Source organism: Somniosus microcephalus, chromosome 16 (genome assembly GCF_052327205.1).
Source record: "Somniosus microcephalus isolate GS21.2 chromosome 16, FLI_Smic_1.0, whole genome shotgun sequence".
In the NCBI taxonomy this organism is placed as follows: domain Eukaryota; kingdom Metazoa; phylum Chordata; class Chondrichthyes; order Squaliformes; family Somniosidae; genus Somniosus; species Somniosus microcephalus.
Window position 1 is genome coordinate 75,041,416 of NC_141002.1, and position 19,999 is coordinate 75,061,414.

The following is a 19,999-nucleotide window of genomic DNA, read 5'->3' on the forward strand; positions in this document are numbered from 1 at the left end:
TTTATGGTAATTCACATTGCTTTTAACTGATGGAGGAGTGGATGATGAAGTTAATTTTTGATAGAGTTTGATATACAGTTTTTTTAAGATGGAGCTAATCTTAAATTACTTCGCACAATTTAAAAATCATATATGGATTTTATTGTTGTAGTGAAACACATTTTATTGTACAGTATTTGATTCATTTGGATTGCTTCAATTTGATGCCATTGCAGTGGTCATGATTTTATACCATAAATATTTAGTTTGAAAATTCTTTTCAAGAACTGATGACTTTGAATTAAATTGATTATCCTTCTGTGTAATATTTTTTTCTATGTCATTTTTATTTATTACGGAAGAGAAGAATTATATGTGATTGTCATACCCCAGCAAAGCAGGCAGTTAATCCCCGAGCTATTTTGAGATGAGCTACATTAAAAAAATGACAGGATGCTGATCTCGTGCCTGTTGCCTAGCAATGACAATTCTTTCCAATACAGAGTACAGATTGTGTGCTAATGGTGTAAAGTTGATTATTTTGTTGATGATTTGGTCAGGCTGGAGGCTGTGGGCTAAGCTTTTGAATTCAGTCGGTGAAGATAATTCTTAGTGACATTTCCTGTAACCTTGCTAAAGATTGTTTCCTGATTTACCCTTCATACATGCAAAACTACAATTGCTGTGTTTACAGAACAAGGAAATGTCTATTAGAAATGTTAATTGACCAGTAGTGTCATATTATAAAATGTGACATAATTAATTGTAGTTAATTTGAAATGTCAATCCAATATGAATACAACTGTACAGTTTTCAGGTTGTTTTAAATCCTCTATCGCATAAAATATTAAAGTAATTGGTTGCATTTTAGATGCAAGTTAATCATTTTAATTCTTGCCTTTAACTCGTCAGTATGGGGGCAACTTGGGCACCTGCTTGCAGGGGCAGGGAGGCAGTAGATGTGGTGCTGCAAGTCACCAAGGGCATCCTGGCACAACCAACTCAGAAATATTTAAAAACATTGAAAATTGGGCCCCTGTATAAGAGAGCCGATTCCACTGACACTGCCTGCAATTTTCTGGTGGGTCCAAGCCTGGGCCCCACTTGACCTGTTCATGGGGCCTAGAGTACACTAACTTTGTGACGGGCAGGTTGCTGGGCACTCAGAACATTGGAGGCTTTGGTGCCACAACACTATTTTTACTGCAACTCGGGGAGAGGCTTACCTGGTGACAAACCTATCAGAAATATCTGGTGGGAGGCAAGAGTGGCCAGAAAAGGCCAAACTCGGATTTATTTTTTAACCTTCAGGCGGATTCATTTGAGGGCCAGGAGCAGCAGGAGTGCCCTTCCACACCATGGAGGAATCCTTGGGCCTTCCCTGTATCTGCTCTTCCTCTCCCTCCCCACACCAGCATCTGTTTAAGAACCACCCTACCAGCACCCACCTACTGCCTGGGATCGTTCCCGTGGGTCCCTGGTAGAGTCCGCTCCCCCCTCAATTGCTGCTACTGCCCGCTGGCCTTGCTGTCATTCCTGCTAGCTTCTGGAGAGAGACAGATGTTGAATAAATGAAATGAGGCTCGGTAGTTAAAATCACCCGGGCCTTGCTCTGCTCTCTTCCAGGTGCACTGTCCACCTTAGGTCCCCTGCAGATACCGATCCTGCCCTGCATTAATATCGCCGGCCACCCAGTATTGCTTGCTACTGCTTGATTTTCCGCCTCCTCCGTAGTTCTCTCAACAATTTTACACCAGATCTCTGCTCCAGAGCCAAGGAAATTTAGGGCCATTTAAAGCTCTACACCGTATATTTTAGTATAACTATAATTTACATAAATTTCATTTTTTTGGAAGGAATTTTTTGCTCCGTGCTGAGGGACAGTACATCACTATATCTATTGTGATCAACAATGTTCCTTAGCTGTAGTCTCGGGAATTCCCCTCCCGCCAATACTCATACCCATCTATCCTAATGGAGATGTAGATGGTTTTGTCATGTCAGCTTGTGTAGAGGATTCTAAGAAGGATGTACATTGGAAAATGTGTAATAACTCAATCATGTTACCATTCCATTGATTTTGTTTGGAGACAAAATATTTTATACTTGTTAGTTTATGTAAAATCTAACCAAGGTGAACAATATGAAAGTCGTAGAACAAACTGTCTCAGATAGCCAACGTGCCAAAAACTCACCCCATGCCCATGTCGCTTTAATGATCATTGGAGACAGGAGACTTTGATTCCAGCAGTTTTTAAGTATATAGGTATAAGGAAAGTCCTCGAACCTATGACCAGAAAGGGAGGGGGTAATGGTGTCCTATGAATAAGAAAGACGGGGGCTGTCTTAGAGCCCAGTTTAAAAGAAAATGGGTAAAGGAAGATTAAAATGATCTTAAGATCAAACTTTAAAAAAAAATGAATACATGTATTGCTATTGTACATGTTACTGTGCCAAAAGTTTATCACAGTAAAGCCATTAAAGGCCCATGGCTTACTATCACTATCCATTTGTCAGAGAGTTAATGAAGGACAAACAGACCAGCTCTGAAAGGAAGGATTCACAAGATTGACAGTGGAGAATTATCTATTAAGTTTCACGGGGGAGGGTTTAAGAATGTATGTAAGCTGATGAACATAGGCTCTTTTTTTGATCTGGATGGTGATCAAGAGTGAGAACTCTTGCTGATCTTCCCTTCTGTAGCTGGGGGTATTTAAGTCAATACAAAACCCCGACTGGCACGCCAGCTGAGATTAGATAATTCAACACAGAGCCTGAAACACACTTGTCTGTATGGTTCAGTTTCAAGCTTCCTTTACAATCTAAGTTAGAAGAGCATATACAGTGACAACCAAGCGACCACCGGACATTCCAGTAGGCATGAGTTAATGACAATAGCTCATAGAGATATGTTGCAAGGGTGTTTGGTGTATAGGCCTTTTTAAGAAGTGAGTTTGGCAACTGTGAGAGTGGTAAGTTGTAGCTTGAAGATGTGCCCTGCTGCTGTATGGTTATAGATGGTGAGCATTGAAAGATCAGTTGATTGTCTGAATGCTTTCATGGGGCAACACTATAGATGGAACAGGTTGAGAGGAAATAGTTTGTGGTATCCATACTTGATTCAGCTACTGGGTCCAGCACACTTTTGGAGTACCTTACTATTGCAGTTCTCCAAGTCTAATTCCTTCTTCCTCATTTGTACAGTATCCAGGTTCTGTGGGTACTGGAGGCTGCATTAAATCTTGTGGTGAACTCCTCCCAGAGATAGCACGTGGCTGTAATATGGGAAAAGTTCCCTGGAGATGCATCTTCAGCTGCATCACAGAATCTGGCTGTTCTGCTATCATGGTCTATTTCATTTGAACTGTACCACTCTTGCAAGAGACAATTGTTGGCCCAGATTTATTCTAAGAGGCTGCTACAAACCTTTAAACACCTACAGCACCACTCCTAACTTCTCTCCCTGTGCGTGCGCCGCCTGAATATTTAAATTGGTGTTAAATCAGACAGGGAGAAATGGATAGGAGTTAAGTTGGGCAGATGTCCCACCATGCTCCATTTTTGCACCACTAATGCCACCAGGGGAATTTTTATTCTGTGATGTGAGCATATCGGTCTAAAGAATCTTGATTTTTTTTATTGACTGAAAAACCACCCTTTAAAGCTGCATGATCAGGTTAGAATTAAAATTGTATTAAATGATTAGATTATGATCAGGGTTTAGAAATACAGAAACATAGAAGATAGGAGCAGGAGTAGGCTATTTGGCCCCTCGAGCCTGCTCCGCCATTCAATGCGATCATGGTTGATCATCCAAATTCAGTACCCTGTCCCTGCTTTCTCCCCATATCCCTTGATCCCTTTAGCCTTAAGAAATATATCTAACTCCTTCTTGAATATATTTAATGAATTGACCTCTACTGCCTTCTGTGATAGAGAATTCCACAGGTTCACCACTCTCTGGGTGAAGAAATTCCTCCTCATCTCTGTCTTAAATGGCTTACCCCTTATCCTTAGACTGTGACCCCTGGTTCTGGACTCCCCGACCATCGGGAACATCCTTCCTGCATCTAGTCTGTCTAGTCCTGTTAGAATTTTATAAATTTCAATGAGATCCCCTCTCATTCTTTTAAACTCCAGCGAGTACAAGCCCAATTGACCCAATCTCTCCAATTGACCCAATCTCTCCTCATAAGTCATTCCTGCCATTCCAGGTATCAGTCTGGTGAATCTTCGCTGCACTCCTTCCATGGCAAGAACATTCTTCCTCAGATAAGGCGACCAAAACTGCACGCAATACTCAAGGTGTGGTCTCACCAAGGCACTGTACAACTGCAGCAAGACATCCTTGTTCCTGTACTCAAACCCGCTCACTACGAAGGCCAACATACCGTTTGCCTTCTTAACCACCTGCTGCACCTGCATGCTTGCCTTCAGCGACTGGTGCACAAGGACGCCCAGGTCTCGTTGCATTTCCCCTTCTCCCAATCTATTGCCATTCAGATAATAATCTGCCTCCTTGTTTTTGACACCAAAGTGGATAGCCTCGCATTTATCTACGCTATATTGCATCTGTCATGCTTCCGCCCAATCACCCAACCTGTCCAAATCATACTGGAGTTTCTCGGCATCCTCCTCACAGCACACACGCCCACCCAGCTTTGTGTCATCTGCAAACTTGGAGATATACATCTAGTTCCCTCGTCCATATCATTAATATATATTGTGAATAGCTGGGGTCCAACGACCGATCCCTGCGGTACCCCAGTAGTCACTGCTTGCCACTCGGAAAAAGAGCCATTTATTTCAACTCTTTGCTTTCTATCTGCCAACCAGTTCTCTATCCAAGTCAATACCGTGCCCCCAATCCCATGTGCCTTAACTTTACATGCTAATCTCTTATACGGGACCTTATCGAAAGCCTTTTGAAAGTCCAAATACACCACATCCACTGGTTCTCCCTTATCTATTTTACCAGTTACATCCTCAAAAAATTCCAGTAGATTAGCCAAGCACGATTTACCTTTCGTAAATCCATGTTGACTTTGTTCGATCCGGGCACTGTTTTCCAAGTGCTCTGCTATTACATCTTTTATAATGAACTCAAGCATTTTCCCACTACCAATGTCAGACTTACCGATCTGTAATTCCCTGTTTTCTCTCTACCACCTTTTTTGAACAGTGGGGTAACATTAGCTACCCGCCAATCCATGGGTACTGTTCCAGAGTCTATCGAATTTTGGACGATGACCAGCAATGCATCTACTATTTCAAGGGCCACTTCCTTAAGTACCCTAGGATGTAGATTATCAGGCCCTGGGGATTTATCGGCCTTCAATCCCGTCAATTTCTCTAACACCATTTCCCTACAAATACTGATTTCTATCAGTTCCTCCCTTTCATTAGACCCTATGTTCCCCGACATCTTTGGAAGGTTATTTGTGTCCTCCTTTGTGAAGACAGAACCAAAGTATGTATTTAATTGGTCTGCCATTTCTTTGTTCCCCATTATAAATTCCCCTGATTCTGACTGCAAGGGACCTACGCTTGACTTTACCAATCTTTTTCTTTTCACATATGTATAAAAGCTTTTACAGTCAGTTTTTATGTTCCCTGCAAGCTTACTCTCATACTCTATTTGCCCCCTCTTAATTAATCCCCTTGTCCTCTTTTGTTGACTCCTAAACTGCTCCCAATCCTCAAGTTTACTGCTTTTTCTGGCCAATTCATATGTCCTCTCCTTGGATCTTATGCTATCTCTAATTTCCCTTGTTAGCCACGGTTGAGTCACCTTTTTTGTTTTATTTTTATGCCAAACTGGGATGAACAAATTCTGTAGTTCATCCATGTGATCTTTGAATGTTTGCCATTCCCTATCCACCGTCAACCCTTTGAGTGACATTCCCCAATCAATCCTACCCAACTCGCGCCACATACCATCGTAGTTTCCTTTATTTAAATTCAGGACCCTAGTCTCTGAGTCAACCACTTCACTCTCCATCTTAATGAAGATTTCTATCATATTATGATCGCTCCGACCCAAGGGGCCTCGCACAACAAGATTGCTAATTAATCCTTTCTCATTACATAATACCCAGTCTAAGATGGCCTGATCTCTAGTTGGTTCCTCGACATATTGGTCCAGGAAACCATTCCGTATACACGCCAGGAATTCCTCCTCCACGGTATTGTTACTAATTTGGTTAACCCAATCTATATGTAGATTAAAGTCACCCATGATAACTGCGTGCCCTTATTGTACGCTTCTCTAATTTCCCTTTTAATGCCATCCCCGACCTCCGCATTATTGTTTGGAGGCCTATATACCACTCCCACTAACGCTTTCTGCCCCTTGGTATTTCTCAGTTCTACCCATACAGATTCCACATCATCAGAGCTAATATCCTTCCTTACAGTTGTGTTAATCCCCTCTTTAAACAGCAATGCTACCCCACCTCCTTTTCCTTTTTGCCTATCTTTCCGGAATATTGAATACCCCTGGATGTTGAGTTCCCAGCCTTGGCCACCCTGGAGCCATGTTTCCGTAATCCCAATTATATCATATTCGTTTTCCTCTATTTGCGCAGCTAATTCATCCACCTTATTACGAATGTTCCTTGCATTAAGACACAAAGCCTTCAGGCTTGTTTTTTTAACACTCTTAGATCTTTTAGAATTATTATTTACTGTGGCCATGTTTGATTTAAACCCTTGATTTCTCTGTCTGCCACTTTTGTTTTTCTCCTTCCTGTCTTTTGCTTTTATCCTCGTTTCCCTTTCCTCTGTCTCCCCGCTCAGGTTCCCAACCCCCTGCCATTTTAGTTTAAACCCTCCCCCAGAGCACTAGCAAACACTCCCCCTAGGACATCGGTCCCGGCCTTGTCCAGGTGCAAACGGTCTGTTTTGTACTGGTCCCACCTCCCCCAGAACCGGTTCTAATGTCCCAGGAATTTGAATCCCTCCCCCTTGCACCATTCCTCTAGCCACGTATTCATCTGAAATATCCTTCTATTTCTACTCTGACTAGCACGTGGCACTGGTAGCAATCCTGAGATTACTACCTTTTGAGGTCCCATTTTTAAATTTACCTCCTAACTCCCTATATTCAGCTTTTTGGACCTCATCCCGGTTTTTTACCTATCGTTGGTACCTATATGTACCACGACAACTGGCTGTTCACCCTCCCCTGCCAAAATGTTCTGCAGCCGCTCTGACACATCCTTGACCCTTGCACCAGGGAGGCAACACACCATCCTGGAATCACGTTTGTGGCCGCAGAAACGCCTATCTATTCCCCTTACAATAGAATCCCCTATCACGATAGCTCTCCCACTCTTTTTCCTCCCATCCTGTGCAGCAGAACCATCCCTGGTGCCAGGAAGTTGGCTGCTGCTGCCTTCCCCTGGTAAGCCATCCCCCCCCCCCCATCAGTATCCAAAGTGGTATATCTGTTTGAGAGGGGGATGGCCACAGGGGCCTCCTGCACTACCTGCCTGCGCCTACTACTCTGCCTGTTGGTCACCCATTCCCTTTCTGCCTGTGCAACCTTTGCCTGCGGTGTGACCAACTGCTTAAACGTGATATCCACGACGTCCTCAGCATCGCGAATGCTCCAGTATGTATCCAATCGCAGCTCCAGCGCCGCAATGCGGTCTGCCAGTAGCTGCAGCTTGATACACTTCCTGCACACATGGTTGTCAGGGACACAGGAAGTGTCCCTGAATTCCCACATAGCGCAGGAGGAGCATGCCACGGGGCCGAGTTCTCCTATCATGACTTACCCTTTAATTAATTCAAAATAAATTAAATCAAATAAATCCCACCAATTACACTACAGTTAAATGCTATATTTAAGGGCCCTGGTTTACCAACAGTCCCCGCTACACCACAGAGAGCTTAGAAACTATAAACCAGAGAGTTGTAAGTTTGAAAAAGAGAGAAATACTCACCAACCAATCACTTACCTGCTTTCTGGTGACGTCACACTTCGATTACTTTTTACTTCTCTCCCTCTCTCTGAGTTCTGAGCTCGGAGATTGGTATGCCTACCTGGTCTCTGCCGCCTCTTAAACTCGCCACCGCCTCGTTTCCCGCAGGTCCGCCGCCGCTCTGAGGCCTACCTGGTCTCTGCCGCCTCTTAAACTCGCCGCCGCCGCCTCGTTTCCCCCAGGGGCGTAAATGAAAAGATAGCCATCCGTGGCTAAGTAAAGTAATAAAGGATAGCATCCGACTGAAAACAAAGGTATATCTAGTGGGAGGCCAAATCTAGTGGGAGGATAGAAGATTGGGAAGCATTTAAAAGCCAGCAAAGAATAACTGAAAGATTAATTAAGAAAGGGAAGATAGATTATGAAAGTAAACTAGCAAAAAATATAAAAACTGATAGCAAGAGTTTCTACAGTTATATAAAAAGGAAAAGAGTGGCTAAAGTGAATGTTGGTCCCTTAGGGGACGAGACCGGGAAATTAGTAGTGGGCAACATGGAGATGGCAAAAACGCTGAACAAATATTTTGTATCAGTCTTTACAGTAGAGGACACTAAAAATATCCCAACACTGGTCAAAAAGGGGGCTATGGGGGGAGGAGCTAAACATGATTAAAATCACTAAGGAGATGGTACTCGCTAAGATAATGGGACTTAAGGCGGATACATTCCCTGGACCTGATGGCTTACATCCTAGGGTCTTGAGAGAAGTAGTGGTAGGGATTGCAGATGCATTGGTGGTAATTTTCCAAAACTCCCTGGATTCAGGTAAGGTCCCAGCAGATTGGAAAACTGCTAATGTAACGCCCTTATTTAAAAAGGGAAGTAGACAAAAAGCTGGAAACTATAGACCAGTTAGCCTAACATCTGTGTTTGGTAAAATGTTGGAGTCCATTATTAAGGCAGCAGTAACAGGACATTTGGATAAGCATAATTTAATCAGACAGAGTCAGCATGGTTTTATGAAGGGGAAGTCCTGTTTGACAAATTTGCTCGACTTCTTTGAGGATGTAACAAACAGGGTGGATAAAGGGGAACCAGTGGATGTAGTGTATTTGGACTTCCAAAAGGCATTTGACAAGGTGCCACATAAAAGATTACTGCACAAGATAAAAAATCATGGGATTGGGGGTAATATACTGGCATGGGTGGAAGATTGGCTATCTAGCAGAAAACAGAGAGTTGGGATAAATGGTTCATTCTCAGGTTGGTAATCAGGAACTAGTGGTGTTCTGCAGGGGTCAGTGCTGGGACCCCAACTCTTTACAATCTATATTAACGAATTAGAGGAGGGGACCAAGTGCAACATATCCAAGTTTGCCGACGATACAAAGATGGGAGGGAAAGCAGTGAGTGAGGAGGACATAAAAAAACCTGCAAAAGGACATAGACAGGCTAAGTGAGTGGGCAGAAATTTGGCAGATGGAATATAATGTAGGAAAGTGTGAGCTTATGCACCTTGGCAGGAAAAATCAAAGAGCAAGTTATTATCTAAATGGAGAGAAACTGCAAAGTGCTACAGTACAAAGGGATCTGGGGGTCCTGGTGCATGAAATACAGAAGGTTAGTATGCAGGTACAGCAGGTGATCAGGAAGGCCAATGGAATCTTGGCTTTTATTGCAAGGGGGATGGAGTATAAAAGCAGGGAAGTCTTGCTGCAGTTATACAGGGTACTGGTGAGGCCACGCCTGGAATATTGCGTACAGTTTTGGTTTCCATATTTAAGAAAAGATATACTTGCTCTCGAGGCAGTTCAGAGAAGGTTCACTCGGTTGATTCCGGAGATGAGGGGGTTAACTTATGAGGAAAGGTTGAGTCGGTTGGGCCTCTACTCATTGGAATTCAGAAGAATGAGAGGTGATCTTATCGAAACATATAAGATTGTGAGGGGGCTTGATCGGGTGGATGCGGGGAGGATGTTTCCACTAATGGGTGAGACTAGAACTAGGGGGCATAATCTTAGTTTTGAAACGGCAGCCCCTTATTCTGAGATGAGGAGAAACTTCTTTACTCAGAGCGTAGTAAATCTATGGAATTTGCTACCTCAGAGAGCTGTGGAAGCTGTGACATTAAATAAATTTAAAACGGAGATAGACAGTTTCCTAGCTGATAAGGGAATTGGGGGTTATGGGGAGCGGGCAGGGAAGTGGACGTGAGTCTAGGTTCGGGTCAGCCATGATCCTATTGAATGGCGGAGCAGGCCCGAGGGGCCGTATGGCCTACTCCTGCTCCTACTTCTTATGTTCTTATGGTCCGCCGCCACTCAGTTTAATTTACTGGTAAATGTTGGGAAATATCGGACCTGAAATTTCAGTCGGAGGCTTCCCACGGGCGAATGCCTCCGACCCGCAAGAAAGGTACGCACCTACCTGGTGCCTCCGTCTCTTCGCACTTTTGCAGTCCTGGGTCTGCAGGCGTAACGCCTGCATAAAGGCCCACGTATCCCAGGGGCGTACACGGTTTGCTAGCGTCACTGGGATCACGTGGGCCTGGACAACCAATCAAAAAGAGGGATTCCCATTATGCTTATGGGGATTCCATTTACGTACGGAATCCCCATGAGCATAATAGGAATGACACAAAAAACACACTTTCACACAACCTAAATAAAAATAAATCGCGTCATGTTTAAAATTGATGAAATTGTACCCGGCGTAAGAGTTTCGTGGGCATTCGCTGGGCAGTAGTTGGGAAAATAGCCCAACTCTCCGCCAGAGAATGTCCATTTCCTGCGCATGCGGATGATCTGTCGAGCTGAAACTTGACATCGCAAGTTCCGGGTTTTACGTGGAAACTTGCGGGGCACTTGCGACCGAGCATACGCGGACACAGGCCCCGTAAAATGCGGACCATCATGCCTTCTATATATTCTTTTATAAGTGTGTGTCTTAAATAATGTGGATAATATTGACTTGTAGCTTTTGCTAAAACTAGGAAAGATGTAAAGCAACTAGTCAAGCGGAATAGTGTGAGATACAGGCCTGGATTTTCCGGGGCCTATGACCACGTACGCCGTGTGCACCGTGTACGTGGTCGTAAGTGCCCCCCCCCCCCCCCCCCCCCGCAAATTCCGGATTTCCACATGCGCTGAGCATGCGTGAAAACCTGGAACTTGCAATCTGTCAAGTTTCAACTTTAACCATACAGAAACTTTAAAATTAGTTTAGGTTATTTTTGGCCCCTTGAAAAAATGTTTAAATTTATTTTTCAAAAAATAAATTTTTGTTTTAAATGTTTAATTAAATTGTATTTTAATTAATTTTGACCATGTGATGATTTATTTTTATTTCAGTGCTGTTAAAATGTGTTTTTTAGGGGCTTCCTATTATGCTTATGGAGGTTCCGTACGTAAATGGAATTTCCATAAGCATAATGGGAATTCCACCTTTTGTGATTGGTTGGGGTGGCCCGCATGATCCCAGGGACACCTGCGCATTGCATACGCTGCTGGGAGACATGGGCCTTTACACAGGCATACGTCTGCAGGCCCAGGAGCACGAGTTTTCGAAGGTATGGAGGCACCAGGTAGGTTTGGAGTTCACTTGCGGTTCGGAGGCATTCGCCCGCAATATCCAGCCCATTATGCTAACAGATATTCTAGCGTTTTGCTCAATTATCTTGGGTGAGGTGGGAATGGAGCAACAAAGGTATAAGAAATACATTTTGCTGAACCTTCCTGCCCAGGAGATTGAATAAGCAGGGGAAATTGGTGCAGAAGGAATGGGCTTGATGGTCATTTCTCCTTTCATGTTATGTTCCCCTTCAAATTTAACACCTTTTAGACTCCTAAATAATGAAACCTACCTTTTGCATTGTACAATTGTCTGAATAATATAATTGTGTTCACTGTGGTTTAAATTTTTTTTTTTTTTAAACAGAAACTGGATCTCCAATAAGTGCATCGTGTGTCGGCCTGGGGAACTCTCTAAATCCCCCTGCAGGACAAGCTGGAAAACCTGTGCCAGGATATAATGGTGTAGTAATATATTTCTTATTCCTTCTTACATTTTTTGCTAAACAGCTTGGGTAATGTGGCTTTTTATGTGCTAAAATTTATTTTGATGGATATTGACACAAGCAGCAAATTCAAAGCTTCCACTCGTAGGCATTTCAAAAGGTTAATACTTTGAAATATCACAGTAATCTTGCATTCAATTTGCCTTCTTGCATCCTATGGATAAGTTTCTTTCACGACCTTCTTCATATTAAGTACATCATGTTGGTTCTTGGCCATCAGTTTTGTGGGTGAAACTCATGTCAATGATTACTTTTGCACTAAAGTTGTTTACAGAATGAATTTCACCACCCTTGCATCTAGATGACAAGTAAGATAAATTGTTTACCAGCTATTTAGCAACGGATAAAAGCCTGGAAATTACAGTGGATTATATTATTGCATGACTGTTTAACGTGTTCATATCTCCCTCTCCACTATTTCAACTGAGACATTAGTTAATTTTTAAAAAATTCTCGGGATGTAGGCCGTGCTGGCAAGGTCAGCATTTATTGCTCATCCCTAGTTGCCCTGGAACAGGTGGTGGTGGGCTATCCTCTTGGACCACTGTCGTCCGTGTGGTGAAGATATTCTCACAATTTTGTTAAGTTGGGAGTTCCAGGAATTTGACTCGGCGACGATGAAGAAATGGTGATATATGTCCAAGTCAGAATGGTATGTGACTTGGAGATGAACTTGGAGGTGGTGGTGTTCCCATGTACCTATTGCCGTACCCTTCTAGGTGGTGAGGTCGCGGGTTTGGGAGGTGTTGCCGAAGAAGGCTTGGCAACTTGCTGCAGTGCATCCTGTAGATGGTACACACTGTAGCTATGGTACTCTGGTGGAGGAGGGGTTGGATGTCCAGGCTGGTGACTGGAGTGCCAATCAAGCAGATTGCTTTGTCCTGGATTGTGTCAACATTTCATTGTGCAGTACACACGTCTGCTGCATATATGACAAATAAAATTGAATTGAATTGAATTGGATGGTGTCGAGCTTCTTCAGTGTTGTTGCAGCTGCACCTATCTAGGTAAGTGGAGAGTATTCCATCACAATTCTGACTTGTACCTTGTAGGTGCTGGAGAGGCTTTGAGTAGTCAGGAGGTGAGCCACTTGTCACAGAATACCCAGCCTCTGACCTGCTATAGTAGTCATGGCATTTATGTGACTGGTCTATTTGAGTTTCTGGTCAGTGGTGACCCCCAGGATGTTGATGATGGGGGATTCGCAGATGGTAATGCCATTGACTGTCAAGGGGAGGTGGTTAGGCTCTCTTTTTGTTACAGATAGTCATTGCCTTGCACTTATGTGGCGCAAATGTTACTTTCCATTTACCAGCTCATGTCTGGATACTGTCCAAAACTTGCTGCATGCTGGCATAGACTGCTTCATTATCTGAGGAATTGTGATTGGAACTGAACACTATGCAATCATCAGCAAACAGCCCCACTTCTGACCATATGAGGGAAGGAAGGTCATTGATGAAGCAGCTGAAGATATTTGGGCCTAGGACACTGCCCTGAGGAATTTAAGCAGTGATGTCCTGAAGCTGAGATGATTGGCCTCTAACAGTCGCAACCATCTTTCTTTGTGCTAGGTATAACGCCAACCACTGGAGTTTTCCTCCTGATCTCCATTAACTTCAGTTTTACTAGGGCTCCTTGGTGCCACACTTGGTTGAATGCTGCCTTGATCTTGAGGGCAGTCACTCTCACTACCTCTGGAATTCAGCTATTGTGTCCATGTTTGGACCAAGGCCACATTGATGTCTGGAGCCGAATGGTGCAGCCGGAACCTAAACTAAGCAGCTACTTTCCTACATTACAATAGTGACTACACTCCAAAAAAAAGTACTTCATTGGCTGTAAAGTGCTTTGGGATGTCTGCTAGTCGTGAAAGGCGCTATATAAATGCAAGTCGGTCGTTCGTTCGTCTCTAAGCGCCACTTGATATCACTGTTGACGACTCCTTCCATCACTGTGCTGATGATTGAGAGTAGGCTGATAAGGCCGGGTTGGATTTGTCGTGCTTTTTGTGGACAGTACATACCTGGGCACTTTTCCACATTGCTGAGTGCCAGTGTTGTAGCTGTACTGGAATAGCTTGGCTAGGGTCATTTGAAATAAACAGGTCAAAGTCTCTTCTAAAATAGAAGATTAAAAAAAAATGAATTCATGGGATGTGGGCGTCACTGGCAAGGCCAGCATTTATTGCCCATCCATAATTGCCCTTGAGCAGGAGGTGGTGAGCTGCCGCCTTGAACTGCACAGTGCCGTTTGGGAGTGAGTTCCAAGATTTTGACCCAGCAACGATTAAGTAATGGCGATATTATATTTCCAAGTCAGGATGGTGTGTGACTTGGAGGGGAACTTGGAGGTGGTGGTGTTCACATGCACCTGCTGCCCTTGTCCTTCTAGGTGGTAGTGGTCGCGGGTTTGGGAGGTGATGTCGAAGAAGCCTTGGCAAGTTGCTGCAGTGCATCTTGTAGCTGGTACACACTGCAGCCATGGTACACTGGTGGTGGAGGGAGTGAATGTTTAAGGTGGAAGATGGGGTGCCAATCAAGCAGGCTGCTTTGTCCTGGATGGTGTCGAGCTTCTTGAGTGTTGTTGGAGCTGCACTCATCCAGGCAAGTGGAGAGTATTGCATCAGACTGCTGACTTGTGCCTTGTAGATGGTGAAAAGGTTTTGGGGAGTCAGGAGGTGAGTCAATGACCACAGAATACCCAGCTTCTGACCTGCTCTTGTTGCCACAGTATTTATGTGGCTGGTTCAGTTAAGTTTCAGGTCAATGGTGACCCCCAGGATGTTGATGGTGGGGGATTCGACAATGATAATGCCATTGAATGTCAAGGGGAGGCGGTTAGATTCTCGCTTGTTGGAGATAGCCATTGCCTGGCACTTGTGTGGCGTGAATGTTACCTGCCACTTATCAGCCCAAGCCTGAACGTCACCCAAGTCTTGCTGCATGTGGGCATGGACTGCTTCATTATCTGAGGAGTTGCGAATGGAACTGAACACTGTGCAGTCATCAGCGAACACCCAACTTCTAACTTTATGATGGAGGGAAGGTCATTGATGAAGCAGCTGAAGATGGTTGGGCCTAGGACACTGCCCTGAGGATGTCCTGGAGATGAGATGATTGGCCTCCGACAACCATCTTCCTTTGTGCCAGGTATGACTCCAGACAGAGGAAAGTTTTCCCCCTGATTCCCATTGATTTGAATTGACACACTCATGTAAGCATTCATATGATAACATGCTTCACAGAAATTTCAATCTCTGGAGACTGACTAATTCTCCAATTTTTTGACATCCAAGTCCTGAAATTGCAATACTGTAGTCCCAGCACAGAGTCTTGCTTGGCAGGAGTACAGATTGGAGAATCGGGCACGGAGGTCACTGCTCCCAATTTTGCAGCTATTAAAGTCAATGGTCTGAAAATCAGAAGTACTTTTGTAGTACTGTGAATCAGATGCCCTAACCGCTATGCCCAATTCTCCAATTTGCATTCCCATCGAGTGAGACGTCCGTCAGGACCTAGGTTCTGCCATTTCAGGGCTCCAGTATCTACATGAAGCCAGTAAAGATTTGTTGGTTAATGTCTGGCATATGACGTCACAGGCAGGTTCTCCCCCCTGAAGTCAACCTGATTGACTGGCTAGCTTCCAGCCGGGCGGGGAACGCTGGACAGGAGGTCGCAACCATAGGTAGGTGTGAGCCCCGACCTCGAGGTGGGGTGGGGGTTGAGAGTTCCAAACCCTGACCGGGGGTGGGGGGTGGCAGTTGTATGGCGGGTGGGTGGGGGCTGATGGTGGGGGAGCTTGCGGGGCTGGAAGGAAGCACTCCTGCGCCTCCCGGCCCACTAAGATTGCTTCCCGTGTCTGTCCTCGCCTCACAGCAGCTGCCGGGATCCTCGACCAGCCGCAGTTAAAACAGAGGCTTCCAGCCTCATTATAATATTTAAAGTGCCAATCCCCCTCCTGAGAGCGTATTGGCTGCCTGTTCCCAGTCCCGCCTCCGTTAAACCCGGAAGTGGGCGGGTTGGAGGCAGGTTGGAGTCGGGATTCACATTTTTAATACTTTTACCCTCCCATCCGACTCCAACCCACCTGTTTTTTGGGGTTAAAATTACCCCCCCCAGTGTTTCAGGTCGATGGCCTTTCATCAGAACTAGAAGTAGTTAGATATGTAACGGTTTTTAAGCAAGTGCAGAGGCAGGGAAAGAAGGGGGGGGGAAGAGGATGGGAGGAAAGAACAAAAGGGAAGGCCTGTGATAGGGTGGACGGCAGGGGAGATTAAATGGCAAAAGAGATGATGGTGCAAGGCAAAAGGGGATAGGTAAAGGGACAAGTAAAGAAACAAAAGATAGGTGTGGAGGTGTTGTAAATGGCAACAGCAGAACCAGTACCAGTGACTGCTTAAAATTTATGCCTTGTAACAAATATCAATTCACCTGAGCTACAGACAATCATTCCCCTGTTAAATTTGTTCACAAACATATCGGGGGAGAAATTCAGTTGGTTGCGCCGCCCGTTAGCGCCTTAAGAGGGCGATAAGTGGGCACGAGCCAGCTAGCGCCCGGGCGCGGCGAGACGTGCGCCTCTCGCGAAATTGAGCGGACATTTAGCGGCGGTGCGAAACCGCAACGCCCGCTCAGCTGCGCACGCAGATCCTGACGTCATTTCAGAGTGCAACGCCCTTGGGGCGCCCCCCTCCTTTCCGCCTGTTGCTCCCAACGACTGGTTGACTGGAACGGTTCCCAGTTGCTGGGGGGCGCTATTTAAAGGGGTCTCCTCCTGGCTTCTTTGTGGTAGCCATTTTTGGACCACTCCTGAGAGAGAGAGAGAGATTTGCAGAGAGACAAAGGGAGAGAGCTTTCTGCATTGAGTCAGCGCTCGCTGAGATACTTCTGACTTCTGACCAGAACTTTGTAGTTGCTTTGCTTTTTCACCGGCATAACTTTGAGTGGCCACATACTATGGGGGCTGCAATGGATGGGAACGTTAGGCTTCTCCATTACATTGAGAGGGCACAGAGACGCAGAGAGAGAGTGCCGATCATGGCCAGACGGAGGAGGGCCAACAGGCGTCGGCACACGAGACCTTACCGTCCCAGGGTTTTCCGCCAACAGTTCTCATACCTCAATATGTCTGAGGAGCAGTGTTTTCGGAGGCTGCGATTCAGCAAGGAGGTGGTCACTGAGCTCTGCCACCTGCTTCAGCCAGATCTGCAGCCTCAACTGAGGAGCAGGACGTCTCTGTCGGTGGCAGTGAAGGTAACAGTGGCTCTCAACTTCTATGCCACCGGCTCCTTTCAATCCGCTACTGGGGACATTGCCAATATCTCCCAGTTCGCGGTGCATTGCTGCATCCATCAAGTCACGAATGCCCTCTTTAAAAGGAGACGTCAGTACATCTCCTTCCCCATGATCCTGGACAAGCAGCAAGAGCGCGCAATGGGCTTTGCAAGAATAGCGGGCTTCCCCATGGTCCAGGGCGCCATTGACTGCACGCATGGGGCTTTGCGGGTGCCGCAAGAGAATGCCGAGGATTACATAGAAGATAGGAGCAGGAGTAGGCCATTCGGCCCTTCGAGCCTGCTCCGCCATTCAATGAGATCATGGCTGATCATCCAAATTCAGTACCCTGTCCCTGCCTTCTCCCCATATCCCTTGATCCCTTGATCCCTTTAGCCTTAAGAAATATATCCAACTCCTTTTTGAATATATTTAATGAACTGGCCTCCACCGCCCTCTGTGGCAGAGAATTCCACAGGTTCACCACTCTCTGGGTGAAGAAATTCCTCCTCATTTCAGTCCTAAATGGCTTACCCCCTATCCTTAGACTATGACCCCTGGTTCTGGACTCCCTGGCCATCATAAACATCCTTTCTGCATCTAGTCTGTCCAGGCCTGACAGAATTTTATAGGTTTCGATGAGATCCCCTCTCAATCTTCTAAACTCCAGTGAGTATAAGCCCAATCGACACAATCTCTCCTCATACGTCATTCCTGCCATCCCAGGTATCAGCCTGGTGAATCTTCGCTGCACTCCTTCCATGTCAAGAAAGTCCTTCCTCAGGTAAGGCGACCAAAACTGCACACAATACTCAAGGTGTGGTCTCACCAAGGCCCTGTACAACTGCAGCAAGACATCCTTGTTTTTGTACTCGAACCCTCTTGCTACGAAGGCCAACATACCATTTGCCTTCTTAACCGCCTGCTGCACCTGCATGCTTACCTTCAGCGACTGGTGCACAAGAACACCCAGGTCTCTTTGCACTTCCCCTTCTCCCAATCTATTGCCATTCAAATAATAATCTGCCTTACTGTTTTTGCCACCAAAGTGGATAACCTCACATTTATCCACATTATAGTGCATTTGCCATGTTTCTGCCCAATCACCCAATCTGTCCAAATCGTACTGGAGTTTCTCGACATCCTCCTCACAGCTTACCCTCCCACCCAGCTTTGTGTTGTCTGCAAATTTGGAGATATTACATCCAATTCCCTCGTCCAGATCATTAATATATATTGTGAACAGCTGGGGTCCTAGGACCGATCCTTGCGGTACCCCACTAGTCACTGCCTGCCACTCGGAAAACGACCCGTTTATTCCAACTCTCTGCCTTCTGTCCGCCAACCAGTTCTCTATCCAAGTCAATACCTTGCCCCCAATCCCATGTGCCTTAATTTTGCACGCTAATCTCTTATGTGGGACCTTATCGAAAGCCTTCTGAAAGTCCAAATACACCACATCCACTGGTTCTCCCTTATCTATTTTACCAGTTACACCCTCAAAAAATTCCAGTAGATTAGTCAAGCATGATTTACCTTTTGTAAATCCATGTTGACTTTGTCCGATTCTGTCACTGCTTACCAAGTGCTCCGCTATTACATCTTTTATAATAGATTCTAGCATTTTCCCCACTACCGATGTCAGGCTTACCGGTCTATAATTCCCCACTTTTTCTCTACCACCTTTTTTGAATAGTGGGGTAACATTAGCTACCCTCCAATCCATGGGTACTGTTCCAGAGCCTATCGAGTTCTGGAAGATGACCAGCAATGCATCTACTATTTCTAGGGCCACTTCCTTAAGTACCCTGGGATGTAGATTATCAGGCCCTGGGGATTTATCGGCCTTCAGTCCCATCAATTTTCCTAACACCATTTCCCTGCAAATACTGATGTCTTTCAGTTCCACCCTTTCATCAGGCCCTATGTTCCCCGGCATCTCTGGGAGGTTATTTGTGTCCTCCTTTGTGAAGACAGAACCAAATTATGAATTTAGTTGGTCTGCCATTTCTTTGTTTCCCATTATAAATTCCCCTGATTCTGACTGCAAGGGACCTACGCTTGACTTCACCGATCTTTTTCTCTTCACATATCTGTAAAAGCTTTTACAGTCAGTTTTTATGTTACCTGCAAGCTTACTCTCATATTCTATTTTCCCTTTCTTAATTAATCCTTTTGTCCTCCTTTGTTGAATCCTAAACTGCTCCCAATCCTTAGGATTATTGCTTTTTCTGGCCAATTTATATGTCGTCTCCTTGGATCTTATGCTAATTTCCCTTGTTAGCCACGGTTGAGTCACCTTTTTTGTTTTATTTTTATGCCAAACCGGAACCGGATGCGGTTCCATTTGTTGAATGTCCAGTTGGTCTGTGACCACAGACAGCTGATAGTCGCTGTCAATGCCTGCTTTCCAGGCAGCAGCCACGACGCCTTCATCCTGCGCCAGACTTCTGTGGCAGACCTTTTCCAGGCCCCGGCTCACCCAGGAGGCTGGCTTCTTGGGAACAAGGGCTATCCTCTGTGCACCTGGCTGATGACCCCGCTCCGTGCGCCCAGCACCCCTGCTGGATGAACGATACAATGAGAGCCATCAAGCTACCAGGAACATCGTTGAGCACACAATCAGCGTGCTCAAGCAACGGTTCCGCTGTCTGGACCATTCCGGAGGAGCCCTTCAGTACTCGCCTGAGTGAGTCTCCCATTTCGTTGTTGTGTGCTGCATGCTGCATAACCTGGCAATCC

General features: G+C 45.3%; 1 protein-coding gene across 3 annotated transcripts in view; it reads left to right on the forward strand.

Moving 5' to 3' along the window:
* The window catches only part of acss3 (acyl-CoA synthetase short chain family member 3), a 125,768-nt gene that overhangs the window by 72,439 nt on the left and 33,330 nt on the right, over positions 1-19,999 (forward strand). For all 3 annotated transcript variants that reach the window (XM_086009284.1, XM_086009285.1, XM_086009286.1), the window contains exon 10: positions 11,843-11,938. In XM_086009284.1, the coding sequence (XP_085865410.1) occupies positions 11,843-11,938 (96 nt within the window). The remainder of the gene's footprint in view (positions 1-11,842; positions 11,939-19,999) is intronic.